At 41.6% G+C, this 14,381-nt stretch overlaps 1 protein-coding gene and 1 pseudogene across 5 annotated transcripts in view; both read right to left on the reverse strand.

Moving 5' to 3' along the window:
- Positions 1–14,381, reverse strand: part of PPP3CC (protein phosphatase 3 catalytic subunit gamma) — a 159,819-nt gene that overhangs the window by 41,583 nt on the left and 103,855 nt on the right. For all 5 annotated transcript variants that reach the window (XM_036281742.1, XM_036281738.1, XM_036281741.1 and 2 more), the window contains exons 5-6: positions 12,165–12,310; positions 4,521–4,660 (exon numbers count right to left, since the gene is read on the reverse strand). In XM_036281742.1, coding sequence (XP_036137635.1) covers positions 4,521–4,660; positions 12,165–12,310 — 286 coding nt within the window. The remainder of the gene's footprint in view (positions 1–4,520; positions 4,661–12,164; positions 12,311–14,381) is intronic.
- LOC118643596 lies at positions 2,771–3,117 on the reverse strand (annotated as a pseudogene).

Genomic DNA, 14,381 nt, shown 5'->3' on the forward strand with positions numbered 1-14,381 from the left:
TTCCAGATATGGCGGCTGTCTGCCGCCCCAGGGAAGAGTTCACCAAAGGAACAAAGACCTCTGACAGCACGTCTGTCCAGGAGAAAGCCCCCTCTCCAATGCCAAACAGCTCAGTTCTTCCCCATATGTCTCTGGCGCCACTCAAGCTGCCTCCCCTCTGACCTTAGAGGGAACAAGTCCAAGTAAGTCCATGCGTGGGCCCTTTAAGAGGAGCTGCCTAGGGCTCCAGCTGCCTTAGCCTCCCTGAGCCTCAGTTCCCACTGGATTTTCCAGCCAGAAGTTATGGGGACTTCTCTTCCTGGCACTGGAACCCTAAGGAGCGCGCCTGGTGTGAGACGGAGACCCCTGAGTGCTCAGGGAGTACCTTCCCAGCCGAGGTATCCTCCTAATTTTTATCCGCCACACGTGGGTGTGGGGCCAGCCCTGTCCCGCCTCCGGGCCTCCACCCTTCCTACCAGTCTCCATGCGGCTTCTTCTTTAATTCTGTAGTTGTAAGACTTCCATTCAGCTTGATTTCAGGCGGTTTTGAATGATGGTTGTTCTGTAGTTTAGTTGTAATTTTGATGTGGTTGTGGGAGGACGCAATTTACCTACACCGCATTTAATACTACGTTTATCTACAACGTCATCTTGACCAGAAGTCAACGTCATTTATTTCTGCTCTGATCATTACTATTTCTTTCCTTCTACTTGCTCTGGGCTTTTCTTTTTGTTTGTATTCTAGTTCTTCAAATTGTGAGGTTAGATAGTCAGTTAGAAATTTTTATTGCTTCCTGAGGTAGGTCTATAGTGTTCTCAACTCCCTCGCAGGACTGTTTTCACTGTGTCCCATAAATTTTGTGTTGTGTGTTCATTTTCATTCGTTTCCCGGAAGGTTTCAATTTCTCTCTTGATTTCCTTGGTAACATATTCATTGTATTATAACATGCTATTTAACCTCCATGTGTTTAAATGTTTTTGTGTGTTTTTTGTTTGTTTATATCCTCTCACCTGAGGATATGTTTCTATTTATCTTCAGATAAAGTGGGAGAGAGGGATGGAGTGAGAGAGAGAGAAACATCGATTTCAGAGGGACACATTGACTGGCTGCCACCTGCACAAACCCAACCAGGGCCGGGGACAAACCACAACCGAAGTACATGCTCTTGGCCGGAATCAAACCTGGGACTCTTTTGTCCGCAGGCTCCAACCCTTGAGCCAAACTGGCCAGGGCCCTCCAGAAGTTTTTAATATATTTTGGTGCTCCTATGTTGAGTGCATATATTTTTACCAAGGTTGTATCTTTCTGTTGGATAGATCCTTTCAATATTATGTAATGGCCTTCTTTGTCTCTAGTTATGGCCTTCATTTTGAAGTCTATTTTATCAGATATGAGTATTGCTACCTCAGCTCTTTTTTCCTTTCCATTTGCTTGGAGGATTTTTTTCTATCCCTTCACTTTCAACCTATGTGAGTCTTTTGTTGTGAGGTCGGCCTGTTGTAAACATATAGATGAGTCATGCTTTCTTATCCAATCAGCTACTCTGTGTCTTTTGATTGGAGCCTTTTTAATCCATTTACATTTAAGGTTATTATTATTATTTTTTATTATCCTCACCCGAGGACATTTTCTCCATTTTTTGTTCAGATAGAGCGGGAGGGAGAGAGAGGAAGAGAGAGAGAGAGAAACATCAACATGAAGGGACACATTGAGTGGCTGCCACCCGCAAGACCAACCAGGGCCGGGGACAAACTGCAACCGAGGTACGTGCCCTTAGCGGGAACCGAATCCGGGTCTCTCTGTACCGCAGGTCGACACTCCAACCGCTGAGCCAAACCGGCCAGGGCTAAGGTTATTATTGATATGCACTTATTTATTGCCATTTTTATTATAGTTCTGTTTCTCTTCCTATTTCTTCTGCTTATTACAGCAGTCCTATTGACGTTTCTTGAAATGCTGGTTTGGTGCTAATATATTCCCTTTGACCCTTTTTGGCTGGGAAGCTCTTTAGTTCACATTCTGTTTTGAATGACAGCATTACTGGATAGAGTAGTCTTGAATTCAGATCCTTGTTTTTCATGACCTTGATTACTTCATGCCATTCCCTTCTGGCCTGTAGTGTTTCTGCTGAGAAGTCAGCTGAAAGCCTTATGGGGTGCCTTTGTAGGTAACCTGTTGCTTATCTCTTGCTGCCTTTAAGATTCTCTGTTTGTCTTTAATTTTTGGCATTTTTATTATTATGTGTCTTGGTATGGGCCTGTTTGGATTCTTCTTACTTGGGGCTCTCTGTGCTTCCTGTACTTGTATATCTTTTCCTTCACCAAGTTAGGAAAGTTTTCTGTCACTATTGCTTCAAATATATTCTCTAACCCTTGCTCATTTTCTTTTTCTTCTGGAACTCCTATGATGCGGATTTTGTTAAGTTTCATATTGTTCCACAGTTCTCTTAGACAGTCTTCCTGTTTTTTGCTGTTTATAAAAATTTTTTTTTTGCCCTGGCCGATTTAGTTCAGCAGTTAGATCATTGGCCTGCGGTCTGGAGAGACCCAGTTTCGGTTCCTGCTAAGGGCGTGTACCTCGGTTGCAGTTTGTCCCTGGCCCTGGTTGGGTCAGGTGGGAGGCAGCCATTCGATGTGTCCCTTTCACATCGATGTCTCTCTCCCTCCCAATCTAAAAAAAAAAAAAAAATTTTTATTTCTTTTATTGATTTTATCTATTTATTTTTTCAAAGTACAATTTCCATTTTTTTTTTTCCCAGAGAACTTTTCTTCAGTCATTAAACTTAGCTTCTTACATGGGCTTTGGTGGAGGTCGTGGGGCAGCACCCGCAGGTCTAAACCGGGGTGGGGGTTCAGTCCTTCAGGGCTTCACGAGAACTTTTCCTGACTACCTTGCTGTGAATGGCACAGCTCACACAGTAATGTAATTTCACATACAGCTTGGGAAGCACATAGGCGACAAAGACACTTGCTTTGGAAATGTCCCTAATGGCTGCGGCCTCTACTATGTTTCAAATGACGAAATTCTTAATGGCCTTGTCTTTGGGCATGCATTGGGCAACAGTTGGTGCAACGAATAGGCTGCACATGGCCGCAGCCTTTTTTGGCATGACCGTTGTTCCTTCTTTTCTTGGTCATCTTGGAAGCGAGGACCCGAGAGGTCCTTTATTGATTTTAGAGAGAGATAGAAACATCGATGAGAGAAAACACTGATTGGCCACCTCCTGTATGCCCCCCACTGGGGATCAAGCCCACAACCTGAGCATATGTCCTGGCCAGGAATCAAACTGGCGACCTCTTGGTGCATGGGTCGACACTCAACCATCGAGCACACGGGTAGGACTGTCTTCCTGTTTTTTCATTTTGGTTCTCTGATTGGACAATTTCTTTCTGTCTTCTAAATCACTGATCTGATTTTCAGCTTCCTCTACTCTGCTGGTTATTGTTTCCAATGTGTTTTTTTGTTTCTGCTATGTCATTCTTCATTTCCAATTGGTTAGTTTTCAATGCTTCTATTATCTTTATTCATGCTGTTGAGCTTCCTCATGATTATTACTCTGAACTCTCCCTCTGATTTCTTGTTCAATTCCTTGTATTTCATCTTCTGTCGAATTATCTTGTTCTTTCATTTGGGATTTGTTTCTTTGTTTCACCATTTTGGCTGTCTCATTAAGTTTTGGAGCCTGTCAAATTTTCCCTGTGGGTGTTGGTGTTCCACTGGTTGTGGCTCCCTCTACTGGGTTTGAATGAGTGTGGGAGGACCCACATTAAACACCACTGTCAGGTCTTTCTTTCCTGGGTAGATTTGCAAGCCCAGGAAAGGTTCAGTTATCCTTTAGCCTTTTGCCTGGAAGCTATTAGTCTCAGTTACTTGATGAGACTTGGGTTGTAACCTTCAACCGAATGAAAAAGTCCCTCAGGTGTTCAGGGTAAGATTTCCAGTGGGTGGGGCAGATGGTTGCTGGCTATTAATGAGCCTCAATTTGCATTTCTCTGTCCTGTCTGGGTGGTGTTAAATTCCTGAGGGAGGAGCTGTTGCCTTTCCCCTGGGCTATGGAAAGGGGCACTTTGAGTAGTATGTCCTATGAGGGAGCGATTCAGAATAAAACTCCCATGCCATCCCAGCTCTCCAAGCTCCTGAGTCTCTCCATAGCATCCAGTTGTCCACCCTCCCTCTGCTGGAGCCCCGTACCAGCCCTCTGTGCTGTGGAGCCGGCCTGGGATTTTAACCAAGGGAGCTGTTCACAGCTAAAACAGCAGCTGTTTGTGGGCTCCCAGCCCACCCTCTCTTGCACCTGCAGTTCCCACTAGGCTCAACTTAGTGTCCTCTTTCTGTCCATGGTAATATGGGTCCTCTCCAAATGCTTTTCTGTTTATTTTTCCCAACAATTTGTCTTTATTTTAGTTGTAATTCCAGTTTGGTCCTGGGAGATGGTCTGTGTAGCTTCCATTCACTCTGCTGCCATTTTGGAATCCCTTAAAATAATTTGATTAAATACATTTCCAATTCCTTTCCCAACTTTATCTGAGGATCAGCTTACCTGTAAAAATAAGAGCACCCTCGGACAGTGTTGTGCATATAGTGCTCTGAGATCTTTTCATTGCCATAGTCCTCTGAGGGATCAGACCAAAGCAGGTCACACACTGGCCCAAAGGCTGGAGGTTCTTTAAACCTGTCTAACTAGAAGACAAGCAAAATCCAAAAGAAATATCATGAAAGCAAAAGAGCTTTTGAAAACTGGTGTGGGTTGAAAACAAACAAACAAACAAACACTTTCACCCACAAGAATGTATTAGGAGAGAAGGCAACAAGCCCCTAAAGGATTTTCCTGCAAGAAACTGAACACTTAACAAAGTTAGATACAAAATTTTAATCATTTTTTTATAATACAGGGTGGGGTAAAAGTAGGTATACAGTTATTAGTATAGAAAATAATACAATTAATAAATAATAATACAAGAATAAATTGTTTCATGTACTCACAACTGTAAATCTACCTTTTATTTTATTCATTGAATTTTTAAAATAACTTTTTATTATTCAATTATAGTTGCCATACAATATTATATTAGTTTTAGGTGTATAACATAATGATTAGACATTTATATAACTTACAAAGTAATCACCCCAATAAATCTAGTAACCATCTGACACCATATATAGTTATCACAATAAGACTGACTATATTCCCTATGTTGTTCTTTACATCCCCATGACTATTTTTAACCAATTTGTACTTTTAAAAAATTTTTTTCTCCTTTATTTATTTTAGAGATAGAGGAAGTGAGAGAAAGAGAGAGAGAAAACCATCCATGAGAACATCGACTGATGCCTCCTGCATGCCCCGCACTGGGTATTGGGGCTATAACCTGGGCATGTGTCCTGACCGAAAATCAAACAGGTGACCTCTTGGTGTATGGGTCGATGCTCAACCACTGAGCCACACCGACCAGGCTAATATTTTTTCTTTACTGATTTTAGAGAGAGAGGAAGGGAGGGGAGAGTTAGAAACATCAATAAGAGAGAATATTGATTGGCTGACTCCTGCATACTCCCCACTGGGAACTGGGCCCTCAACCTGGGCATGTGCCCTCACTGAGAATCAAACCAGTGACCTCTGGGTACACTGGTCAATGTTCAACCAGTAAGCCACACCTGTAGGGCCAATTTGTACTTCTAATTGATTTTTTTTTTTTTTCTTTGTGGTACGTGCCCCTAGCACGAACTGAACCTGGGACTCCCTTGGTCCTCAGGCCGATGATCAACCGCTGAACCAAACTGGCCAGGGCAATTTGTACTTCTAAATCCCTTCCCCCTTTTCACACATTCCCCTAATCCACCCTTCATTTGGTGACCATCAAAATGTTATCTGTATCTATAAGTTTATATGTTTTGTTTATTTATTTTTTATTTTAGATTCCACATATAAGTGAAATGATATGCTATTTGTCTTTCTCTGTGTGACTTATTTCACTTAGCATAATACCCTATAGGTCCACCTATGTTGTTGCAGATGGCAAGATTTCATTCTTTATGGCTGAGTAATATTCCATTGTGTATATGTACCACTTATTTATCCATTCATCTATTGATGGACACTTAGGTTGTATGCATCTTTTTCAATATGCAGTGGGACTCTGTAGGCAGTATATGTATGGGTCCTGTTTTCTTATTCACTCAGCTACCCAATGTCTTTTTATCCCCATTTTAAATCACTTTTATTTTTCAATTATAGTTGACATTCAGGTGTACACCCCAGTGATTAGACATTACATAACTTACTAAGTGATCATACTAATAAATCTCACACCCATATGACACCATACAGTCATTAGAATATTATTGACAATATTCCCAATGGTGTTCTTTCCTTTACATCCCCATGATTATTCTGTAACTACCAATTTTTACTTCTTAATCCCTTTACCTTTCTCACCCTCCCCCCACAACCCATCTCCCATCTGGCATCTGTCAAAATGTTCTCTGTATCTATGAGTCTGTTTCTGTTCTGCTTGTTAATTTATTTTGATTTTTAGATGCAATTGTTGATAGGTATGTATTTATTGCCATTTTCTTGTTCATATTTTTTATCGTTTTCTTTCTTCTTAAAGACCTTTTAACATTTCACATAACAAACATAATACTGGTTTGGTGGTGTTTACGTCTTTTAGCTTTTTCTTGTCTGGGAAACCTTTTAGCTGCCCTTTGATTCTAAATAACAGATTTGCTGGGCAGAGTAATCTTGGTTGTAGGTCCTTCCTTTTCATCATATTGAACAGTTCTTGCCAATCCCTACTGGCCTGCAGTTTCTGTTGAGAAATTAGCTGACAGTCTTATGGCAGCTCCCTTGTAGGTAACTAACTGCTTTTCTCTTTCTGCTTTTAAGATTCTCTCTTTGTCTTGAACCTTTTGCATTTTAATTATGATGTCTTGGTGTGGGCCTCTTTGGGTTCATCTTGTTTGGGACTCTGCACTTGTATGTTTATTTCCCTCACCAGGTCAGGAAATTTTCTGTTATTTCTCCACAGGTTTTTCATTTCTTGCTCTCTCTCTTTTCCTTCTGACATCCCATGATGCAAATGTTGGTATGCATGAGGTTGTCCCAGGGGCGCCTTACATTATCCTCATTTTTTTTTTTTTTGCTGTTTTGATTGGGTGCTTTTTACTTCCTTATATTCCAAATTGCTGATTTGATTCTTGGCTTCATCTTCTCTACTGTTGATTCCCTGTATATTATTCTCCATTTCAGTTAGTGTGTTCTTCATTTCTGACTGCTCCTTTTTTATGCTGTTGAGATTCTCACTAAGTTCATTGAGCATCCTTATAAAAAGTGTTTTGAGCTATGCATCTACTAGATTGCTTGTCTCTATTTTGTTAAGTTCTTTTTCTGGAGTTTTGTTTTTATTTGGGACATGTTTCCCTGTCTCCATTTTGGCTGCTTCCCTGCATTTGTTTCTATGTATTAGGTAAACCTGCTATATTTCCCAGGCTTGGTAGAGTGGCCTAACGTCACAGGTGTTCTGTAGGGTCCCGTGGCATAGCCTCCTCCAATCACCCAAGCTGGGCACTCAAAGTATATCCTCCCCCCAACCCCTGTGTGAGCTGTGTATACTCTACTCTTATAGTTGAGCCTCGATTGCTGTTGGAATGTCAGTGGGAGGGATTTACTCCCAAGTTGATCAACTGCAAGGACTGGCTGCAAGCTGCAACCACCAACCACCACGCACCTCAGAGGATCAGCTGGGCAGGAGCTCACCCCACAGAGCAGGCCACTGAGTCTGCTTCTGCAGTATGTCGCTTGGGGAGGTGGTTGTGTGGTGATGCTTTGATGTGGTCTGAAGCTGTACACACTGGGTGCACTAGCTCTGGAGCCTCCTGGGAGATGCAGGCCAAGTTCAGCTCCTGCCTACATTCTGTTCAGGGATACCACACATGAGCTACAAAGCAATCTGCAGGTGGCTGATACTTGTGCTGGGCTTGAAGTGGTGCCCAGGGGAGGTCAAGCTGCAAACTAAGGCCAGCTGCTGCTAATGCCAGGCCTGGGGCCACTTAGTAAGAGGTTCAGGGCATGCTGAGGCCAGGTACTGCTTGTTTGAGAGATTTTTTTTTTTTAATCCTTACCTGAGGATATTTTTCCATTTTTTGTACAGATAGAGTGGGAGGGAGGGAGAGAGAGAAACATCGACGTGAAGGGACACATCGAGTGGCTGCCACCCGCACGACCAACCAGGGCCGGGGACAAACTGCAACCGAAGTACGTGCCCTTAGCGGGAACCGAACCCAGGTCTCTCCGGACCGCAGGCCGACGCTCTAACCGCTGAGCCAAACTGGCCAGGGCTGTTTGAGAGATTTTAAGAAAATTTAAAGCATGAGTCAAGACAGGCCATTCTTATAGAAAATCCACTGGAAACAACTTGGGTGGCCTGAAAGTTGAGTGGGGCAGGGCCTCAGGAAATCACCAGAGTGAGGCAAACAGCATGAACCAGTTTGATGGAATCTCAGATATGGAGCCCACCTGCTGGCTCTGTGTGGGGAGGGCTCAGAGAAGGAACAACAGCCTCTGTCAGCACTTCTGTCTAGGACATTGGTTCTCAACCTTCCTAGTGCCGTGACCCTTTAATACAGTTTCTCATTTTGCATGTGGGCGTATTTGCAAATGGGCGGACCCACCTGGAGAAGGATAGAGGAGTGGTGTCTCAGTTCCTAAGACCTTCAGTAATATGTGTTTTCCGATGGTCTTAGGCGATCCCTGTGAAAGAGTCACTCGATGCCCAAAGGGGTCGTGACCCAGGTTGAGAACTGCTGGTCTAGGAGAAAGCTGCTCCCCAGCTCTTGCTTGATGCTGGACAATTCAGTTTCTGGTGTCTTTCAAGCTGCTGTCCCAGCTGTGGAGCTCAAAGGGAGTGAGTTGGAGTAAGTCCATGCATGGGACCTTTAAGAATGGTATAGGACTCTAACAGCACTCTGTCTCCCTCAGCCTCAGTCCCTGCTGGTTTTACAGACAGAAGTTATAGGGACTTCTCTTCCTGGCACTACAACCCTGGGATGGGGGAGTGGGGACTGCTGCAGCCAAGATATCCCTCCCAATGTTTATCTGCTACATGTGGGTGTGGGACCAGCTGACTCCATGTCTCCACTCTTCAAACCAGTCTTTATGTTGCTTCTTCTTTAATTCCCTAGTTGTAGAACTTTCATTCAACTAGATTTCAGATGGTTCTGAATGATGGTTATTCTGTAGTTTAGTTGTAATTTTAATGTGGTTGTGAGAGGTAAGTACTGTGCTTATCTATGCTATGTAAACATACTTTTGCCCCACCCTGTACTTTTTAATAAATATCTCTGTAATCTAACCTTTCTGTAGAAAAGGACCCCTTATATCCTAACCTTACAAGCAGTATATACTCATTTAATTAGAAAGGGACGTACTATTATTTAGAAAGACTGTAATAAGTTCATTTCACGGACACAGACAATAGTTTTGAAAAAGCAGGAGAGAGGGTGGGAGCAGGAAGGTGGGGTCAATGGAGGACAAAAAGAGGAACATCTGTAATGCTTTCAACAGTTAAAATAAAAAAATAATTAATAGCCCTGGCCGGTTTGGCTCAGCGATCAGTGCATCCGCCCGTAGACTGATGAGTTGTACGTTAAATTCCAGCCAAGGGCATGTACCTCAGTTGCAGTTTGTCGCTGGCCCTGCACGGGGTCACACGGAAGGCAACCAGTTGATGTGTCCCTCTCACATTGGTGTTTCCCTTTCTCTCTCTTTCTCTCCCTCTCTCCCCCCTCCACTCTGTCTGAACAAAGATGGAAAAATGTCATGTGAGGATTAAAAAAAAATTTAATAAAGAAAGAAAGAAGTTTGTTTCAACTGCCTAGGTGAGCCAATGTTACCATGAGAGTAGGAAGGGTTTTACAGTGGTTCTATTTGTTGTTTACCTCATTCCAATGGAGATTTATTTACTTTAAAGCATGCTAGTTTTATTTTGTAAAGAGCTTTCATCCTATGCAATGGAGGCATGTCAATGTAAGTTATTAATTTAGCCTTTAGTCACTGCTGCTGTGGTTAAAAGCATAAAAACAAAACAACAACAAAAACAAATAACTAGAATAGCTGAGTGCCAAGAATAGAATTTCTAAGTGAAACTGATTAATAATATCAATTCAGAATTATAAAATTCAAGACTTACTATGTAAAAGAGAAATGGTGGTTATTTAAAAGACAATAAAGTGGCAAAAAGGGCAGTGCATACAGACATGCCTTTTACTCTAAGGAGAATAACCAGTTTTACAAACAGAAAAATCTTTACTTTAGTACCTGTATGAGAGAGGTGAGATATACAAAGGTAGAGTAATAATGATGGTAATGTAGAACAATATAAGTGAAAAAAAACTGGTCATCTTTTTTCAATTATGAAGATACAGAATTCTGAAAATGAAGCAGTTAAACTCCATCACTTAGAAATGTCAAAGTCAATGTCCTTGCCGGTTTGGGTCAGCAGTTAGTGTGTCAGCCATCAGAAAAAAGAGCCATGGGTTTGATTCCTAGTCAAGGGCAGGGACCTCGGTTAAGGGTTTGATCCCCGGCCTGGGTCAGGGTCGTGTAGGAAGCAAGCAATCGATGTGTCTCTCTCACATCGGTATTTTTCTCTCTCTCTCTCCCTCCCTCCCTCCCACTCTATCTGGAAAAAATCAATGGAAAAATATCCTTAAGTATTAAAATAATAATAATAATAGCCCTGGCTGGTATGGCTCAGCGATTAGAGCGTCAGCCCACAGACCGGAGAGTTCCAGGTTCGGTTCCCACTAAGAGCGCATACCTTAGTTGCAGTTTGTCCCCAGCCCTGGTTGTGGTCGTGTGGGTAGTGACCACTCGATGTGTCTCTCTCACATCGATGTTTCTCTCTCTCTCTTCTTCTCTCTCCCTCCCGCTCTATCTGAAGATAAAGGCAAAAATGTCCTTGGGTGACAATAAAAAAAAAGAGAGAGAGAAATAAAAGTCTCAACAAAGAACCCAGCTCATGCTCTCCTTCCCAGGAGCATGCCCATGCCCACCCTTTAAAAATAATAATAATAACGACAACAACAACAACAAGAAAACAAATGTCAAAGTCAATGAATTTCAGAGCTAAAGTCTTCAGACCATTCACTCTATTTCAGAGAAGAAACTATGACTAAAAGGTTACGTGATTTGGTCAAGTTTACACAATTAATGGCAGGATAGGGATTAGAATCCTGGTTTCCTTCCTTATGCAATGCTACAAAAAAAATTTTTTTTTTTTATTCTCACCTTAAGGACATTTTTGCATTCATCTTCAGGTAGAGTGGGAGGGAGAGGGGGGGGAGAGAGAGTGAGAAACATTGATGTGAGAGAGACACATCGACTGGCTGCCAACCGGGGCCGGGGACAAACTGCAACCGAGGTACATGCCCTTAGCAGGAACTGAACCAGGGTCTCTCTGGTCTGCGGGCCAACGCTCTAACCACTGAGCCAAACCGGCCAGGGCACAGTGCTACAAAATTTAAAGTTTCAGGAATATTGTAGAAAAAATGTTATATCTCTAGTTGGTAAAAGCACAGATTTCATTAAAAATTATAGCAAATTTCTGAGAGATATATAGCAAAATATTAATAGGAGTTATCTCCCAATAAGGAAATCACAGGTGATTGCCATTTTCTTACTTCTGATTATCTGTTTTTAAAAATATTCAGCAATTTGCCCTGGCCAGTGTGGGTCAGTGGTTAGAGCATTGGCCTATACATTGAAGGGTTGCAGATTTGATTCCTGGTCAAGGGCATATACCTGGGTTGCAGGTTGATCCCCAGCTTGGGGCTCGTGTGGGAGGCAAACAATCGATTTGTCTCTCTCACACCAATGTTTCTCTCTCTCTTCCCTTCCTTCCACTTGCTCTTAAAAAAAATAAAAAATATATAGAGCCCTATCTAGTGTGGCTTAGTTGGTTGAGCATTGTCCTATGAACCTGTGAGGTCCCTAGTTGGATTCCAGTCAGGGCACATGCCCGAGTTTCATGCTCAATCCCCAGTTGGGGCATGTAAGAGACAACCAATTAATGTTATGTTTCTCTCTCTCTCCCTCTCCCTTCTTCTCTCTATAAAATCAATAAAAAATATTAAAAAAAAATATATATATATATACCTCCCATGAGAATAATGAAAGATTACTTACTTTCCTAATGTCATCTAAACAGGTAATTTCAGGTGACATCCCTCCATGTACACACAGAAACTGCTGATTTAAGAGGGCAGCAAGAGGAAGACAGTCAAATGTATCCATACATGCATCATACACCTGTTCAGAATATTTTATTCGACCTGTCAAAAAAGGAAAAACAGTCAAAGGAAGAAAAGCTAAAATTTATCATATATGAAAAAGGATATAGGCCAGAAGATTATGAAGTTACTTCAAAGCCATTTATTTCAGGCAAATTTGAAAACAATCATCTTTGTTAAGATATTTTTGAAAAGTTATGGATAAAGAGTAAACAAATTCTCTCTCCTTCTCTAAAGACTTGGAATCCTGATAAGGTGAATATCAGCTATGTTATTAGGCAACATTGCTTATGGTAAAAGTTACACAATTACCTGGCAGAAAACTATAGCTTTGGGCTTCTCTGAGTGCAGTGACTCATAAGGTATGTCCTTTGTGGGACACTGGAGCTATGCCAAGAAAGTTTTATAAGAGTGTTGTTTGTCCGGCCCTGGTTGGTCGTGCGTGTGGCAGCCACTCGATGTGTCCCTTTCATGTCAATCTCTCTCTCTCTCTCTCTCTCTCCCTCCCACTCTACTTAACAAAAAATAGAAAAATGTCCTTGGGTGAGGATTAAAAAAAAAAAGAGTGTTGTTTGTGATGCATGGGACTTCTAAGCCAGGATGGCTCCCTAATGTGCCTTATGTGGATACTGTTTCTTTGTATCTAAACTGTGACTTGGAGAAAATGAAGGAAAAGGAGGTGAGAGGCAGCAAATCTCTGAACTGGTGTATGCATTCCTGCGAGGAAAATGCCACTAAAAAGGGATGCCTGGTACTGTTCTTCCATAGTAGTCTTATGAATCTGAATATTTTTCTGGTTCTAAAAAGAGTGTTAAACATATACAAATGGAAAGTGGAGTTTTCAAAGTCATCACTAAAATGTCAATAATCTTTTTGTTCATGACTTTTAAGGTCTTTACGCAAATTATGCCCTGGTTCTATTTTATGTAAAAATGTTTATCTTAATGAATTATATTCGATGTGGTTGTCATGTTGGGCCTACAGAACAAGAAATACTCCAGTGGGCAGAGGGTGGGGTCTCCACAGTTACAGAGAAAGAATAGCTCATGAAATAATAGATGGGAAACTTGAAAATGGCTTTAGTTTAAAGAGAAAGGGGCCCTGACCGGTTTGGCTCAGCGGTTGGAGTGTCGGCCTGCAGACCAGAGAGTCCCGGGTTTGGTTCCTGCTAGGGGCACATACCAAAAATAAATGAATAAAAAATTTTTTAAAAAGAGAAAGGGGACGTTTTCCTTTTCCTTGGCCTTGAATTTCAAAAAGTCAAGTTGTGATTGGAAATGCACGTTGGTTGAGAAGGCCAGAAGGCAGCCTACAGAACTGTGAGCTCCTTATCCTCTTCCAAGATTTTGCGAAAATGAGACAGAGCCTACAGAGTCTAGAAAACGAAGTATAGCAAGTGAGTCAGATTACCTAGTTGGTAATTATTTATTTTCTTCTTGTAATCTCCAAGATTAGAAAAGACATGTTTAATTCACCAGAGCCTGGTTTTGGCAAGGCTTTGGGGAATAAAGTGAAGAGTAATAGGTCCAGATTGGGCCAGAGTGTTGTACATGGATGGCAGAAATGACTGGGAAGAGATCCTTAAAAGGAATACATAAACCTGTGGGTCACATTTGAGGTTATTAAGCTTTATATCCCTTAATGTGTACACTCTTTTTATTGCCAATACAGGGTGATCTGGGTTTGAGGGCACTAAGGGAGTCTGTGGATTCCTTTAGAAACTTTCATAGCATTCTGTATTACCATGACAACAGTTAAGATCATCTATTTCACAAACATGTTGCCTCTATTATGACATCCAAGTTAACAAGAGCCATGCCTTATGCACCTTTGTATCTCCTTACAATTACATCCTTATGTTCTGCTTTGTATTTGAACACTATAAATTTTGGTTATTTCAAAAGTTTACCCAGAATTGCCATAAAGTCTGTTGGAGAAAAAAAATCAAACAAACAAAAAAACCATTTATTCGTGGCCAGTGATTGACTTTTTCTCCTGAAAATTCTTGTAGCCAGAGTTTTCTGTTGCCAATATCAATAAAGAGTTCCTTAGTAAGAGTTCTAAGGTTACATATAGGCAGGGATTTAAATTACTTATTCATTCATGCTCCACA

Source organism: Molossus molossus, unplaced genomic scaffold, assembly GCF_014108415.1.
Source record: "Molossus molossus isolate mMolMol1 unplaced genomic scaffold, mMolMol1.p scaffold_m16_p_4, whole genome shotgun sequence".
Classification (NCBI taxonomy): Eukaryota; Metazoa; Chordata; class Mammalia; order Chiroptera; family Molossidae; genus Molossus; species Molossus molossus.